At 38.6% G+C, this 18369-nt stretch overlaps 1 protein-coding gene across 7 annotated transcripts in view; it reads right to left on the bottom strand.

The window, feature by feature from the left end:
* Positions 1 to 1661: 1661 nt before the first annotated feature.
* The window catches only part of LOC134223847 (interference hedgehog-like), a 238468-nt gene continuing 221760 nt past the window's right edge, over positions 1662 to 18369 (bottom strand). For 4 of the 7 annotated variants that reach the window (XM_062703061.1, XM_062703062.1, XM_062703060.1 and 1 more), the window contains one exon: positions 1662 to 3583. In XM_062703061.1, coding sequence (XP_062559045.1) covers positions 2909 to 3583 — 675 coding nt within the window. In that variant the 3' untranslated portion in view covers positions 1662 to 2908. Of the gene's footprint in view, positions 3610 to 18369 lie in introns of all 7 variants that reach the window. The other 3 variants (XM_062703063.1, XM_062703066.1, XM_062703067.1) reach the window with 3 other exon arrangements.

Here is an 18369-nt window from a genome sequence, read left to right as displayed (position 1 = left end):
CCAGAATGCCCCGAGTAGCACACTTGTCACATATTAGTCACTATGACTCATATGCAACCAAATCCAGTAACATTGGAGTTGCTTCTTTCTCGTCGTCGGGTCTCCTTTCGTGTGGGCAGTGCACGTTGAGGTTGCTATAGTTGAAGTAACGGCCTTTTATCCTAAGCTTGTACATCCTTGCGTTGATTGGCTGCCACCCAGTCACACGTTGGCGCATCTTCCAAAGCACTATGAAGCCGGTTTTGGTGGTGCCACAGCTTTGGTAGAAGGTAACCACTCGATGCCCGCTTTTCCACACTTTCTGTCCTGTCCAGCAGATTTCCTGCAGCGCTACGACGTCGAAGTTGCAGGGATGTAATTCATCGTAGATTATCCTGTCACAACCTGCGAAGCCTAGCGACTTACAGTTCCATGTTCCAAGCTTCCAATCGTGATCTTTCCTTCGTCGCCGATTATATCGAGTTGTGTTATCTCTTATATTGCTCGTAATTATTGATTTTCCAGATGGCTTATTGGGCCTGCGCAAACCTCCTGTCTCTTCGGAGGTCTGTTTTTTGTCTCACCTGACACCAGGACTTGGGCTTGTGCGCTTTGAGCGGCATACGGTCACTTTGGTGGGGCGTACTTGCGGATACATGCTTTTTATAGGAATTTAACAGGGCCCACTGTCTAACCCCACCACATCCTAGGTAAGCCCCTCAACTCGCAGATGGCCTGGGGTAGGATCTTCCATTGCATCCACTTCCCTACGTAGCCCCCCCTGTCCTCTTTCGTGAACCCTCTTCCCCTTGAGAGTCTACGTGGTTTATGGACAGCCCCTCTCTTAAACTTTATGCCGTTAACTAGTACCATTTGCAAGAGAGTTCGTAGGTCAATACAAGCTTTTCCACGGACCAGGTGTTCGGCGAACGCCAAATATTGCAGAAATGCTTCGAATACAACGTCGATCGATCGAGACCAGCTATGGCAGCTGCACGAACACGGGTTTCCGGATAAATTGATACGGTTGGTCAAGGCACCGATGGATCGGGTGATGTACGTAGTTCGAGTTTCAGAGACATTCGCGAGCCCATTTGAAATGCGCAGAGGGTTACGGCAATGTGATGGTCTTTTGTGCCTGCTTTTCAACATCGTTTCGGAGGTGATGCTGATGATGATGATGATGATGTCATTAGATCGGTAGTCCTCTACGGAAACAAGACCTCGATGACGCCGTCTATGGTGGGGTGCAGATGGCGGATGGTACGTGGAGGAGGCGAATGAACCACGAGTTGCATCAGCTTTTGGAAGAATCATCCATCGTTCACACCGCGAAAATTGAACGACTGCGAATGCCAGAACGTCGGACAGTAACAATAACCTGATAAATTGGTTCTTGACGACGAGCCGACAGGCCCAACAAGGTAAAAAAGGTGGCGAAGGCGCAGAAACTACGTCGTGGTCGTGGATGGGATGCCGACTGTTTTTCCAGTGAAAGAAAATTTGCTGTTTTCGGTGAATTGCAAAACTCGCACCAGCATCTCTATGCGCAACTACGGCTAGCCCGAACAGCCCGAACTAATTTAAAACAACAGAACACAGGGAATCGAGTTTTTCGGATTTGGAAAGAATTTGTACACACTGAGGATGTTCGGATTTGAGACAGTTGTAAACACATTGAATTTAAAAAAAAATAGATTTTGAGTTTATTTTTCGACTGCCATGTATGCAAAAATAATAAATTTTAATAATAATAATAAATTTTTGTTAACAGTTTATTTTTGTCTAGTCTTCATAAATTTTGGTGGAAATTCCTCCTTCAAAAATAAATCAAATAAATTCCTAGCTGTTTGCATTACTGTTACTTTGTTCAATTGTCACTGTTTTTTTTTCAGCAAGTGCGTTTTCTACAATCTTAAGTAACAGATATCGAAGAATTTTGAAAAAATGAAAATCATTCGAAAACCAACTGATTCTGTCACTTGCTTTTGTGCTTCGACGTGTCTCATAATGTATGTACAGATAATTAATGTTGTTATAATTAGCCTTCTATCTTCTAATCTGCCGTAACTATAAATTATCATTTGTTTGCTAATTCACTCGTTTGTTCTAGGACTGTTTTGTTAAAAGTTTATTTGTTTGTAAATAATTTAACACTCACTCATCTAAATACGGCTTCATGATGCGTTAATATCTTCTACAGTTAAGTACCTATTCGAACTAGTCTTCTTAATTGCTAAACAGTATGTTGTTCGTGTTATTAAATTAAAGTTCAGTCAAATCTAGTTTTAAAAATATTTCTTAATTTGTTGTGGATAGTTCCTATTTATACCCTTGCATTGTAGCAAATCTCGAAATGTTCGTATATTAATTAAATATTTACACAATCGTTTAAGTGTAATGAAGGTAGCCGTTGAAAGTCGAACAAAGTCTGGAAGTAGTCTATAAGTACAAATAATCATGTTCGCTTCCTATCCGCAGTTCCTTGGCTATCTCAGATGAACGTTTTCAGAAATGATGTTTTATATTAATTAAGCGTACTCTTTACACTTGTAATTTGATATACTGTGTGTATGATTTAGGCTAAAACATAGTGGCAACAGAGTATAACGCTACACACTTACCTACACCGATGCAGCTTTTCATTTATAGGTGGACGGATTACTGGTTAATAGTTCTAAAACTAGGCTTCTGTTTTTGTCTATAAGTAGGAGTAGCTATTTCGGTTGCGGATTTGTGCCGGGTTGTCTTTTAGTCGGAGCTCTCAAGAAACATAAAAAAGAAAAATAAACAATCTTCGTGCCCGAATGTAGGCAAAATTTATCACATTTCGAATAAAGTAAATTTTTGCCTAATTAAAGAACAATTTGCTGCCCTGGTTCGTTAAAAAAAATAATCCAGAACAATATGGAAACCCTACTATACATGCTCACACTTCAATACTGTTCAAACTTCCGGAGGACATATTTTCGGCTCTACCCAGTCGGGCTGTTCGCTTGACTCCACTGGCCGCAGCTCGAATGGGCATAGGGGACCGGTTGTGCTGCAGTAGTTCAGCACTAGGCCCCCGTCCTACCCGAGGGCTTCCGGGAACGGAACCAGACCCCCGCCGTCCCCGTCGGATCGAAGAGTTGTTTCGGGAGCCGAGCACAATACCGACGCCTGCTCCGACGGTTGTCGTCACTCCACAATCGCCCTCCAGCATCATCTTTTGCTGTTGGTCCAACCCATTGACATGCTGCCCGTGCTGCAGGTTGCGCATGCTTCGTTCCAGCGTTCTCCGGTGTGGCATCGACGCCAGCATGAGGTGCTCCTGCCCAACAGTTGTCATCGGATTGTTGCTGTTGATGATGGTCGTAGCCGTTGCCGTCGCCTGTTGATGCTGCAGATGTTGATGATGGTGATACGGATGCGGATGGTGATTGTTATTAGTAAGATAAGGTCCACCATTGCTGGTCAGATTGGTACCGCCACCGCTGACGTCGTCTACGAGTTCGCCGTCCCCGTCGCCGCCGGCACCAGCCCCTCCACCAACACCGCCGACCGGAGGGGTGGATCTCGTCGGCTTGGTCGGCAGAAAGCGCAGCTCCATCACATTACGATTCTAGAACATTCACGCTGATTTCTAAGCTAGAATACAAATTGGCTTGCTCGAACAGAAGAAAAATAGGAAACAGGAAGGAAGAGGAAACGCTACACACAAACCAACAGAGCGGGGGCGCTCTCTAGAGGGGGTGTTTTAGTGTCTAGTGGGGAAGTGTGGTAGACTACCAGTGGGAGTAGTTTAGAGCTGCCAAACGTGATATTGGGTTACAATAGGTGTGTGTGTGCACGTTTGGAAATTTGTACAAAAATAGGTAATAGAAGGAATATAGAGTATGTGAAATAAAGTATAAAGAAACAGAAAAGAACAAGAACAAAGGAAGATGTAGAGGAAATTGTAATTACTACTCTAACACTAGTGGTGCGTGGTTTGGGATGGGTAAAGAGGGACGATGCTGTACCTACACAGCTACTACTGCTACGGACTAAATTCTAAGAATCTAACGCTAAAGGAGAGAGAGAGTTGTTCCGACAGGACCAGCGATGGCGGTACGGTTTCTGAATTTTGAAAAGAAGAAATTTACTGCTGAAGTTAAAAGAAAGCCAAACGGGAAGCAAACAACGAAAAAAAACGAGTACTTAACACTGAAACACGATTAAAAATGTGAGCGTTATATAAAGTCTGTGCTGTGGAATTGCGCTTGGACGAAAGGATCATCATGTAGTTTCTTAAAGTAAGCTCCAAATGAAAAAAATGCTTCTACAAAACCAAATTAAAAAAAATACGTCTTTTTGGCCTTTCTTGTATTAATAAGTGTTTAAATAGAGCAATGTCCCATAATATTGATAAATTATCTTGCCATTCTGATCTTCGGTGATAGTACTGTAACATGATCTGCTCAGATAACGATTATAGTTTGTTCAGATTATGAGCTCTAGCACTTCATAAAAAGTACCTTAATGATGTACTTTCGTTTTGTTGAGACGGGATCAAGCAATTCTCGGGTCGAAGGAGAATCTTTTTTCGTCTATCGTGGTTGAGGGCAATCCTCATTAAAATTTTGAAGTAGGGTTTAGGCAGGCATTTTCGTCTTATCGTCATAGTCTCAAATACCAATAAAATAGAAACTTTTTTGCCAAATTCATCCTTACCCAATCGTAAGCTTAGGCGAAACGTTCTGCTATAGTGGAGTTCTAGCAAAATAACGTTGCTTTCATTGATTTAAGCCTCTATGACGATGGACGGAAATACCTGCCGTGTCCCTACTCGCATCGTACTCGCATGCGTTAAATAATAAAAATTACAGTTGTGCATTAGAATGGGGCGCAGTTGTGAGCTTGCTTGAGCTTGATTGACTGCTCGTAGTTGCTACTCCATTATGACCAGATCAGCTGTTCTTGCACAGGGAACCAACAGATGTTTTGCTTGGGACTAGCACACATCTTCAATGTACAAGTACTGGTGATCTCATTTGTTAGGTCATACTAGCGCCTGCCACGTCAGAATGCAAGTCAATATAGGGAAGGGGGAGGAAATTATGATGCAATCACTCGCCCACTGCAAGCCGAATATACCTCTGCACTTGCCACGAGTTCATGCGGAATTTGTTGGAATTTCTGGGTAAGGTTGGAGAGGCAGAGGTCCGTCTTGGTTAACGAGCTGCCAATGTGATAGATAGGAGAAGGTAACTGATGGAATTTCTAATTGGATGTAGGAAACGAGCTCTGTATTCATTTCCAATTCTAGCAGATTACTGATAGAATACTCAAGTTGAAGATATAGGAATAGTAATGGAAACGGTATGGAAGTCCATTTCCAGTTCTAGCGATTGCTAGAACATGAGAAATAAAGAGAAAGATACAAAGTAGGAGAATGGAACGGACCTGGGATTGAACCCACGACCTCCTGCGTATGAGGCAGAAGCAGTAGCCATATGACTACCAAGCCCGCTTCCGCATTAGAATGGGGCGCAGTTGTATGGAAAAACGCAAACTCCGTCCGATCAAGTGAGATCAAGGTTTTTCTAAATCGTTTTGGGGCCCCAATCAACTGTGCAAAATATGGCTCGATTGGTTGCGACCTCGCATGCCACATCGCGTTTTAAATTTACATGGAGATTAGTATGGGAAAACGTACTTTTTAACATTTTTGCTCTTAGCGGCTTCAATTTATCATCAATCACGTAACTCATTACGTTAGCATATAGCCTGGAAGATGCCGAAATACTTTGCTAAAGAAGTTACGCAACTGGAAGTTCTACAAAAAATGTTATTACGTTTCGAAAATTGATTGTTTAAACCATATGCAAGAAATCAGTGTTTCTGTCAGCACTACTGGACAACCTGTAATTATTGTCAGAGTGCAAAACCCATTTTCCTTCTAGTAGGAATTTTTACTTTGTGAAATCATTCCGAATATCTCCCATTAGCTCCAAAGTCCTATAAAATCAATAATTTTGAAATAACACTCAGTTAAATTATTGCTCTACGTAGTACGGCAGTGCTGGCAGAATAAATGATTTTTTGCATATGGTTTGAACACTCAATCTTCGAAGCGTTATAACTTTTTTCGTGAACGTTCCAGCAACGTGCCTTCTTCAGCAAAGTTTTTCGGCATCCTTTGGGTTATACTTTAACGTAATGTGCCACTTGGTTTACGATGAACTGAAACCTCTAGTAGTAGAAATGCAAAAATATACGTTCTCCAATACTAATTTCCATACAAACTTCAAACGCGATGTGGAAAGCGAGGAAGCAACCAATCGGTCCAAAATTCTGCACAGTTGTTCAGGACCCAGAATGGCTTCGAAAAACCATTGATTTGAAAAAAATGACCATGACGCCCCACTCTATTGTGCATTGCTTCCCTATTGAGTGATGTACCCTTGAAAACGCGAATACTTTTTAATTTGGATTCCGTGAGGATTGTCCTTAAAACATCATCCATTCACCACTCTGTTCTGTAGAACAAACCCAGAAGATAAACAAAATTCGTGCCTACTTGATGGAATTATTTTTTCGTTTCATAATTTTACGCTTCACTCATTTTTTGCAAGTTTTTGGTAAGCGATTATGGAAATTGTATGACCGCAACGGAATTCGAAGCTAGAACAGCATAAAAAATGATGTTGGGAGGGTCAAGTCGTTTGTAACATATTTGTAATGTAGCGTACACACGCTCAAACACGTTGGACCAACATTGACTCCACCCCCAAGAAAATGCTTCGGTTCGGTTGATGCTTTGTTTGACCGTGTGTGAAGTTGTTCGAACAACTATTTGATAGTTGGCGGCTCGGTTGGAAAAAATCAAAGCGGTTTGATTCAGGGTTCTTATATCAGCGTTATATCGACTAAAACGGCTTGATTTCGCCAAAGAATATCGTCTGAATAAGGATGACTCATATTACGGAAGTCATAGGGTAAAGTGTCCAATAGTGGACCCCCAACCAATAGTGGACCCTCCAGACATTTTTTCATTATTACAGCACAATGGAAACATTTTGCTATGAAATTCCATCGGGAGAACCTACCTTACAGTCCTATGATTTGATTACATGCATTGAAAATGCTATGGAAAGTAAAAATAGTTGATGTTTTACAATTCTATAAAAATTAAACACAGGAGTGTCCATTATAGGAATATTTTGGGGGGTCCATAATAGGGAAGAAGAACGTCCCGAAACGAAACATGGAAATCAAATAAAGTGTCGGCTATAGGAAAGCAATTTCCTATTATGAACCCCCAGGGGGTCTACTATAGGGCATATTTAGTCCCACTTTACAATGTTAATTTCAATGAATAACGTCGTGTATTTGAGTGTTTTATGTATGTATCGTGAAGAGGAGATGCAGAGCTTGATATTAGATAACACGCAAAATTAATATTTTGAAAATTTCCACTCCTTATGCCAGGAAGAGCAAAATTTCGCTACTAGGGGGTCCACTATTGGGCATTTTACCCTATTACCTGACTAAAGCAAATACATCATATTTGGATCAGATGGCCGATGTATGGAAATTTCACATCATTCAACACATTGTGGATCACAAAACGTAAATTCGCCTTTTTAAGAAAATTTTTAGGCCGATGCTGTGAAAATAGGCTTACAAGGAGCATATATCTATCAGCAGCATAATGACCCCAAGCACACAGCCCAAAATACTAAGCTGTGGTTACTTTATAATACCATTAATCAACACAAAATACTTCTCAGAGCCTGGATATGATCCCAATTGAGCATCATTGGATGATAATGATAAAATTCCTGCATGATAAAATTCTTAAAAGTCACATTTTCAACATAAACGAGTTAGAATTAGGTTTGAAATAAGAGTGGGAGAAAATTCCGCCCTTCGGTTAATTTACAAAGCTCCATAATGTGAAGACTGCAAGCCGTCATAGATACAAAGGGGAATCCAACGAAATATTAAATTCTATTCTACAACTCCTGATTTCGTTTGAAAAGTGCACCAAACCTGAATAGACGAATACTTTTTGAGCACATGTTGAATAGTTAACATGTTGTTATGTTCTGTTATACTTATTTTTGTTATTGTTCTATTTTTCTGTCTGATGGCCTCGGTATGTTATTAAAAACATACTTGAATAGATTAATTTGCAACATAATGTGATCGTTATTTTAATTTTTTAGCTAGACGAATACTTTTTGGACTCACTGTATATTCGTCGTTGCCGATACCGGCAATCCGCCGAAGAAACGAAAGGGGTAGCAATCGCAGGTGCAACCGGAGCGGAAGGAGAAATGGCCGCCCGTATTTGTGAAGGGCGATCTGCCAGATTTGCGCCCGAAAATTCGCCAGCTGATCGCTAAGGGGCTAAATTGTACTTTTCGGCTCTGCAGCGCGGGCGTGCAAGTAATGCCGGCAAACAAGGACCATCATCAATCCGTCGTGGAGTACCTCGAGGTCCACAAGTATGAGTGCTACACACTCATTACTCATGACCCCGGGTACGAAGCTGCACAAGGCCTTGCTGTGAGCGCTCCAGACAGGTGGCTGATCCCAAGTGCGCCAACTGCGGAGACAAACATCGGGCTACAACCGTTTAAGGACTATCCAAAACGGGCGGTGTTTTAGTAAATCCGAAAGAAGACTTCAACTAGGACCCTGCCGAAGAGGAACCGTGGTTCTGATAATCCTGGCGCCCCGTCGTGCGATTCCAATCCTTTCACCGTCATAATCGCACAAGCGACTGGCTGCGGCAGTTGCGTTGGTTCAAGCTTTAGCATCATCCTCCAGTGAATGGCCCCCGCCCCGCTCCCTCCTCCTGGGCAGAGTGTAAAATAAACGAATTTTTTGGTGAAGTCCATCTTTCTACACTTGTCAGCTCACTTTTAGACGCATTCATAGACGGCACTGGAATGTCAATATTCGATTGAATATTGGTCATTGAATATTTATGCACATTTTACAAATTGATAAATTATCTGAAATCTAAACAGGTTTTAAATGAGTGAAGTAGTTTATCACATAGAACTGAATCCGATTTGCATCCGTGAACGGTAAACATCAATATAAACAATGCTAATTATGTTTTTTCTGCACATAGTAAACACGCTCAGTGACAGTCGAATGAATGATTTCGTGGAGTAGTCGTCTGACTATTCCATTCTATGTTTTGAATAATCATGCGATGTTTGTCAAAATTCGGACTGAAGTAGCTTAATGAAAATGAATACTTCACGCTCTGCTCCTGGGGCTTCATTGCGCATCTCCTTTCGATAGCCCTTTTGTATGAGAGTTTGCATGGTTTGCTCGTTTCGAATCGAGGTGCACAATGCCATCCCTGGATTCCGTCGGCAGCCGGAGAGCGACAATGATCCACCGGAATAAACTGCTCCGCTATACACCGCGGAGCAACTGATGCCGATATTCAAGCATCTCGCCACTCGGCTGCGCGGATGTAAACCCCGTTTCGACCAGGTCTTCACTCTTGGCATGTTCATTATTGAAAATGGCTGCTAGAATGGGCCTGGTCGACTGGAACGCTTGTTCGCTCAAGAGCAAAAACATCGAACTGGCTGATTTCCTCAAGGAAAAAGGAGATCCCTATGGCGTTCATCACCGAAACGCACCTAAAACCGGAGGTGAACGTCCACATCCCGGTATTTCATATCGTGCGACTCGACCGGCCGACCAGAGGAGGTGGAGGCCATCGCTCTTCGCTACAACATGAACTGTCGCCTGCTGCCAAGCTTCCAGCTGAGCACCATCGAGACCATCGGTGTCGTGACCACTTCTGTTGGCACAATCACGCTAATCGCGGCGTACTGCTCAACTCAAGCTAAAGCCGGCTATGGTACATCGGCCACCCTTCGGAGAGACATCGTCAAGCTAAAGCCCTCTGTACACCTCCCGTAAACATGAACATGAACAAGAGGTGAGAAAGAGCGATAATTTCACAGTGAACATCGTCGTCGATAATCGAGTCTAGTTGGAAGTGTTGAATTATTGCCCACGAATGCAGGCAGCAAGTAAGTGTGCAGTAGTAAACGAAGAAAATAGAAATGAAACATATTGTCGCATATATGTATATGAATTATTTGAATAGGTAATCTAAGGAACGATGTTGATCAAGTTGTTTAATTTCAATCATCTTTTCGTTTAAATGTTCGGGAATTTTGTTATGAAAAGTCAGTAGGTACATAAACTTAATGATTTCTGAATGGCAAATTTTCAACTGTGCCAAATGTACACATTTTGCACCGTTCAAAGTTGAGTTAACAAGTTCCGGTGGTCAATTGACCTGAATCCAAATATTATCTTTCGACTGGTATGCATCAAAGGAAAGAACAACACATTTTGTTAAATTATCTATATAATTCTGTATCCTGTACAAAATGTATACACAAATTGGGCTAAACAGAATTGCTAGATTCTTCTCTGTACAAGAATGTTGGCCTATATTTTTAATGATTTTCTTCGAAATTTATAAATATTAACTTATCAAATATTCGTTGAATGAAATAATATTTGATACATAAATTTATAATGCAATTGAAAAATAAAGCAATTTGTAATGTTGCAAGAAGCAAATCTACTAGCGTTTTGTCTTTGATGGTTTTATTTAACTCTAGCGAGTTTGAGGAGTTCTGGCAAAGCTACCCACGAAGCATGTAATTCACATGATTCATTCTGTTCCATACATTAATACAATAATGTTCAATTATGCAATTATAGTTAAGAAAATACGAATTTACGAATAGAGAAGTATTTTTTTCTAATTTTCTATCTAGTGACTTCTATCCCATTTGAACGATTGATTTTGACATGTAGACTCACAGAGGAGAATGAGGACTTATTCAAAAGGAAATTTTCAAAGAAATTCGGTGAGTTATTTTTTATAGACGCGGGATACTACTGTATGTAGTTATTGAGCTCGTTTTACTCCAATGTCCCATAAATCAAAATTTTTCATATTTTTCGTCCTTTTATCTTTAAAATATTGTACTAAAATTGTGTTTTCTTTTTCATTGTGGATCCTCAAAAAGCACTATACATATTTTGTTGGTAAAAGTTGGAAATTAAAGTGATTTTGTGGTAAAACAATCATCGAAGCGCATTTATGTGAATTTATTTTTAATATAATATAAGCTACTGAGCTTTTTTGACATCAAAACCCCCCTGGAATCATTTTTTTAATGCAATATACGAATATTTGTTATTTTCATAGTATAATTGACGAATTATCATTAAATTAATATTACTCCATCATTTCTTAACTCACAATTATTGAGCTCTATGATTCACGGTGTAAAAAAATGGATTATTATCGAAGTTTCTTGAACCTCTGATTTTTTTTCTCAGAAAGTTAGGCAAGGTCATTAGAAATGAGGTACGAGGTGTTTTAAAATATTTCATCGGCGATTTTTTGAAAAAAGTGATTTTTATTGTTTTCTTCTCTAATATACCGTACAAAAAGTCAATTGATAACCCAACACAGGATCAATCATATTAATTTACCCCTCAAAATTGATTATATACACATTTGAAGCCTTTTTGCCTTTCTCTTATCTATATAGTTAACCTATCTTTATACGGGTATATAATTAAAAAAAAAAACATTTTTAAAGTTCAAGCGTTCGTAAAGTATTTTTAGTGTTAATTTTTATGTTTTGAAATCTTTGCTGAAACAATAATCTATCTCTGGCATCTATATTGTTCTCTGATGAATATTGTTTTTGCAATTCTATCTTCTGACATTTTTTTTAGATGACCTGCCCACTGGAATGCGCCGTATTTTATGAGATTCAGAATGTTTTCTCCTTTGATGATGGATATTGCTTGTAATTCATGCGTATGAGCCACATGTTTTTTTTGGGCCTCTCGCCGAGTATTGTACGCAGCATCTTCCGCTAGAAAAATCTGAAAGTATCCTAGAATTGAAGAGTATCCTAGTATCGAAGAATTGACGAATTATAAAAAGCGAATTTCGTTTCCATCTGAATTCTTTTTCTTTACCTGTATTGTACGAGACCAAACTTAGACTTAAAACTGGTTGTGTACGCCAGAGCTAACCCTATTTAATGCAGACATTCTTCATAGGAAACGTCATTGCCAGTGTTTACAGCTTTGTTAGTGTTTGTCAGTGTTTGTCAGCATTTCAAAGGTTAATTATGTTTATACAGCTTTAAACATATCCCCTTTACTTTCATAGCACAAACAACACTAAGCTTATCTCTGTCTCTGCATGTAACCATGTACTTCATCTTGGCAGAGCTTATGCATATGCTCCAAGGTTTTGCAGATGAAATTAAGCTCCTTATGAAACGATCGCAGAGTAGTGGTGGAGACTTTTGTCTCACTGAAAATTGAGATGGTGAGAAAGGACATATCCATTCACACTACCAGTAAGTAAGGGTATGCGATAACACACTTTTTCCTAACGAAACGAAACAAAACGAAATTTTAAATGTCTATATTGATTCGAAACGAAACGAAACGAAATTTAGATTTACATTCGCGACTTCGAAACGATACGGAATCGAGGTCCATTTAATTCGAAATTTTACGAAACGAAACGAAATTTTTTTTTCCGCGAATTTTTATTGAATTGGTTTTATATTATCTGAATTCATTTTTTCGAAGGTAAATAACGGTTTTGTGACAAATAGAGTTTTAGTAACAGAAGAAACTTCCTCTCGCCCAAAATTGATTAGTTAGCCTTTTATTTTGTTAACTTTTATTTTGCATTCACAATATAAGTTTTAATTTTTGCTCTACGTTTAGAAAGACATAGAAAACGTCAACCCATCATTGAAACATTTCTTGTCACCAAAACTACCCCACATGCCACATTTGGTTCCATTTGATTGATTAGTTCCTTACTTATGTAAATATTTGGATTTCTTTTGTATTGGAACCCACTTTTCCAAAAAGAGTAGGTCTTGAACCATCTTATGAACCTTTCCCGGCCCGAAAAACCCCTGTATACCAAATTTCACGCCGATCGGTTCAGTAGTTTACGAGTCTGTAAGGGTCAGACAGACAGAAATTAATATTTACGTATATAGAAGAAGATACAAATACATTAGTATTCGTATCGCTTTGAAAGAAATTCATTGTGGAGCATGTGCTCCCGAATCTGATCTATTTTATATCAGTTCAGTTTTATATCAGTAAGTCTTGGAAGAATCATGAAAAATGTTAGAATCGACTATTTTTATTATTTTTCTTGTCAGTATGAACACAAATATTGACAAATACGCAGACTATGATGCACATCATGAATGTGTTGTTCAAAGATAAAAGCGGCCAGGCCTACTGTGCAGTGTTGTCGGAGAAGTTCTGTGAAAATCAAATCATAATTTGATTCCACATTCAAGCCATAGAACGGAGACATACCAACCGATCCGTTTACAATATTAAGTAATGACTTAAGAATCGTAACTTTTTAAAATGCACAAATATAACAATTTTAGAATGTATTTCAGAAATGTGATAGCAAAGTTTTTATGGCAGCATCAGCAGTTTGTACGTATGGAGATATAATATTTTTGAGAAGTAAATAAAAAATGTACCAAATGGCTATCATTTCACTCCAAATCCAAACTTTTTATACGAGACTCGGAAACCATTATTCTGATATACAATAAGTTCGAATAACTGAGCTATTGTCTGTTTGCCCTTTGTATATGTATTTCTGCATATGAGGCATGCAAAGATTGCTGCAAAATTTTCTTCAACAGATTTTCTGGCAACAAATTGCATTCGACAGGGGTCATATCCTTGTTCACTGTTGAATTTGGATACGATCGGCCATCGCATTCAAAATTTATAAAGCAAATGGTGATTCGAATTTATATGCGAAAAACATTTTTTTTTGTCATATGGAAAAATCGACCTTTTATAGAGTAGTTGAGCAACATATTGTACTAATTCGATTTCAAATATCCAACAGCAATACTTAATCTACCTTGTACGGCGCGTAAAAAAAAAATAAAATCTATTCCTCGGCTTATTACTAGTTGCAACAAAAAATAAGCGCCAGTTAGTCGCCTAAGAAGAATACACCTTCAGAAAAAAGCAACTTTGACATTTTTGAAAATTATAATTTGGCAGCCATGTGGTGGGTTGCGGCAGTGAATACTTTGATAGCATAATACAGTGCTTTATGACATTGTTTCTATAACTTACTAGTTGACCCAGCAAGTGTTGCCCTGTATAATAAGCCAAAATGTGCGTTGTGAACTGCCCATGTAAAAATTCCAATCTTAAATTTAGTTGTTCATGATTTACTCAACCTTAAGGTCACTCCTGACGGAATCCAAGTTTCAAAGTGCTCGCGTTTTCGGGGGACACCACTCGATACGGAAGCAACGCATAACTGTAATTTTTATTATTTCACGCATGCTGCGACGCAGCAAAACTAAATCAACAAAAATGACAGTTGTGCGTTGCTTCCGTATCGAGTGGTGTGCCCTGAAGACGCACTGACAGATTCCGTCAGGAACCTTAATCTTGATTTTTCGCATGAAGAAATATCATATAATTTGATATTTGATATTTCAAGGACAAAATGTTATATAAGAAAATTAATAAATGGTGTTGTAAATCCAAACTGTAAAACTTAGAAATAAAGCTGAAGGGCCAGCTGACCAAACTCTTATTATGTATATAGATGACCAACAAATCTTAATGCATTCTATAACGCATCAATAGTGAAAACTTGTCTTTCGTGTTTCAAGCATCATGTATTTTGAGATGTGTACCCTCGAAAGCGTGGAGTAGATTTGAAGCTGGATTCTATCCGGTTTCGCCTTCAAGTACGCTTTCAGTTCAGTGCAAAAAAGAGCTGCTATGGACAGTATGAGCTGAAAGCAATCATGAGTAAAGAACTTTCACTAATTTTATTGATCTTTTCCATCGTTCTGGATTTTTTAGGCATATTCCATGCGAATATTTAGAAATGCACACGACTCTGCAATGTTCCTTACATGTTGTGCAAAACGTCAAAGAATATAAAAAAATTATCCGATTATTGATTGTTGTGTGGAATAGCTTCAATCCTTTGATCTTTTAATTCTTACTTTCAAATTGTTGTTTGAAAGTAAAATGTTGCATTTTTGGCCTAAGTGGAGGTGAAAAAACGGCCCCGAAAATTGAGTTAAATATACTTTTTGTTTTTTGTTAAACATTTCTAACAAAACACTGAAAACGTTTTAAAGAAGAAAACGAAATTTTTGATAATATAAAGTATGGTATAAGCTTAAATTTGTTTCGAAATTTCGCGAAATTCCGTTAAATTTCGTTAAAAGCTAATTTTTTCTTGCGAAATTTTTGGAATTTTACGAAACGAAACGAAATCAAAAAATCAGATTTCGCCATGCTCAAATTCCGCGAAATTCCGCGGAATTTCGTTTCGAACCACCTGAAACGAAATTTTTCGAAATACCGCATATGCTTACCAGTAAGAAGTACATTGCTACGGATAGAAATAAAAATAAGAGGATGTACAGGAGATGATTGGAGGCTTTGAAGAAATAGTTCACATTGGAATGCTTGTGAAATTGTTGTAGCTACTAATGTATAATGGTTTCATAGCTCAACTGAAGAGTAAATCGCTATCTTCAAAAACATTATATGTAAAATCATATTTATTCCTTGGGTGCAGAAACGGTTTTTTACTGCTTACCAGATTACTGCTCATAAAAGTATGAATGACTTACACAAATATGGAATCAATCAAATGTGCACGGAAACAAATTGGTTACCGTTTTCATGATTTTCAAATCATGAATTCATGAACCAACTTATTTTATGAAATCATGATTATGGCTCATGATTTCATGAGCACCTTTACTTGAATCATGAGTCATAACAACTGAAACCATGATTGTAATTCATGATTGAAATAAGCGTTACCCGTACGGCCGTATCTGTCAAATCGCGTTTATGGGTTTCCGCGGCCCATTACGTTTAGTCTTTCTCTTCGATTTTTTTCAAACTGTTCTGTGAATAATTCATTATTTATTATTTTAATACAATTGATCAAGGAGTTTCCTAATGTGAATTTAAGCATAAGTAGAAAATCTCACGCAAGTATTTATAGTTGCATTGCTGTAGTTGGATGGAGGCATCTGCATTTCTCAAGTCGCAAGAAGTTTTGGTCAAATAAACTTATCTTCGGAAATGCATCTTTTAGGACATCAGACCATGGATATCCTTGGTTGGAAAGTTTCGTCGTTGAAAGAAGATTAAATTTAAAAAAATGCATTGGTAAGTAAACTATGTAATTTTCCTATTCATTGTAAAGCCCCAAACGCAATTCAACGGAACGGCGACGGAAACGGAAAATTTGACAGTTAGCCCATATTTTCTGGCAAATTTGCCGTTTCCGTCGCCGTTCCGTTATATTGCGTTTGGGGCTTAATGCTTCAACATCTCGACCACCACATCAAATGGCCAGGAGTTTGCAAGCATAATATTATTTTTGAGGTTTTACATCAAGATGCATGTTTCACTTATTTATCTCGTGGCATTGTAAATCTGGTATACAACACAGCCCTTGAGCTTTCAAAACATGTGCACTAGTTGCGCAACGATTTTAATTATAGACTTTTTTTCGATTTTCATCTGGAACTAGAAACAAAAGCTATACAAGTAGAGTTCTCAATCATGAAAAGAGCTCCCATTTTCATGAATTCGACTCATGGTTTCGGATCGACTGACTCATGATTTCCAGAATAGAGCTCCCATTTTCATGAGTTCAATTCATGATTTCAGGTTGAATGACTCATGATTTCATGAGTCGTCGTTATGATTTGTCGTTGGTACTACAAATCGTAACGCATCAACGCGTTATGGGTAAACAGATCATAAAACAAATCATGAAATCATGATTCAAATTCATGGTGTATTTTCATAACACTAGATTTTCACGCACTAGATTCATGAAATCATGAGTCATATTTATCATTTTCGGGAATGGATTTGTACCCGTGTGAGACAGATATGCTTGCAACAACAATATAGCTTCCGTAACATCCAACCGGATATGGAGTTTGCTCTGTATAACTCCATCCAATAGTCTATTTCGGACATGAAGCGTGGTAATTATAAGAAGCAGGCCAGTAAGGTTTTGGGGTTTTCAAGTAAAATGTGCTGCGAACTATATTAGGTTATTGTACATGGTATGTACCCCACAAATGTTGAGACACTGTATCTAGAGAAAAATATGAACCCTTTAAAATATGGCAGACTGACAATGGACTGGTCACATAGTGCGAATGTCGAATGAAAGAAATGTGAGTACAACATTCAATAGAGATCCACATTTGGGTGGAAAAAGATGATAATTGCTAAAAAAAATAAAATGACGCAAAAATATAAAAAACCTGTATACATAAAAATGAATTTCTGTCTGTCTGACCCTTATAGACTCGGAAACTACTGAACCGAACGGCGTGAAAATTTACATGCAGAGGTTTTTAGGGTCGCGGAAGGTTCTTAAAATGGTTTGAGACCCCTCCCCCTTTTGGAAAGGGGGGCTCCCATACAAATGGAACACACATTTCTGATTAACTCGAGAACTAATCAGAGAATAAATCAATTTTAGGCGAAACAAAGTTCGTCGGGTCTGCTAGTAAATAATAAAAACATAGTTTAGGAAGGCTTGAATTACAGAAATCGATATTTTTCAAATATTTTGATCTATTTCAAGATAGGTTTTCTACTGAAAAAGTCTACAAATGTGTACATTTTCAATTTTTAGGATTAATTACAATGATTGATGCTGTGTTGGGTTATCAATTGACTTTTTGTACGGTATATTGGAGAAAAAAACAATAAAAATCACTTTTTTCAAAAAATCGCCGATGAAATATTTTAAAACACCCCGTACCTCATTTCTAATGACCTTGCCCAACTTTCTGTGAAAAAAAATCAGAGGTACATGAAACTTCGATAATAATCCATTTTTTTACACTGTGCGTCTACAACGGTAGAGTGATCAGAGCGCTAGTGGCAAAACTCCAACGAGGCCTGGATGCTCTGACAGAGTACCTCACCAGCTGCAAGATCTGTATCAACGCGGCGAAGACCCAGTTCATCATTTTTTCCCACTCTGAATCTCCTAAATTTGTTCCGCCTGGGGACTAAAAAACGGACTGTGACGAAGTGTAACGTCTTATTGGAATTACTGTACCCTTTGATCAACCGTCGGTTGTCATTGTCCCTAAAAATACGCTTGATGTCTACAAGCAAATCCCTGTGATCGAATACGGCATGCGGGTCTGGGAGAGCTGCGCTAAAACCTACCATCTCAAACTTCAAATCGGCCGATCACTGTACATGTAAAAAAAAATAATTGTAGAACAAAATCATGTT

This window comes from Armigeres subalbatus, chromosome 3 (assembly GCF_024139115.2).
Source record: "Armigeres subalbatus isolate Guangzhou_Male chromosome 3, GZ_Asu_2, whole genome shotgun sequence".
NCBI classification, from domain to species: Eukaryota; Metazoa; Arthropoda; class Insecta; order Diptera; family Culicidae; genus Armigeres; species Armigeres subalbatus.
Note: the sequence above shows the minus strand (reverse complement) of the source record. Positions and strands in the feature narration are given on the sequence as shown.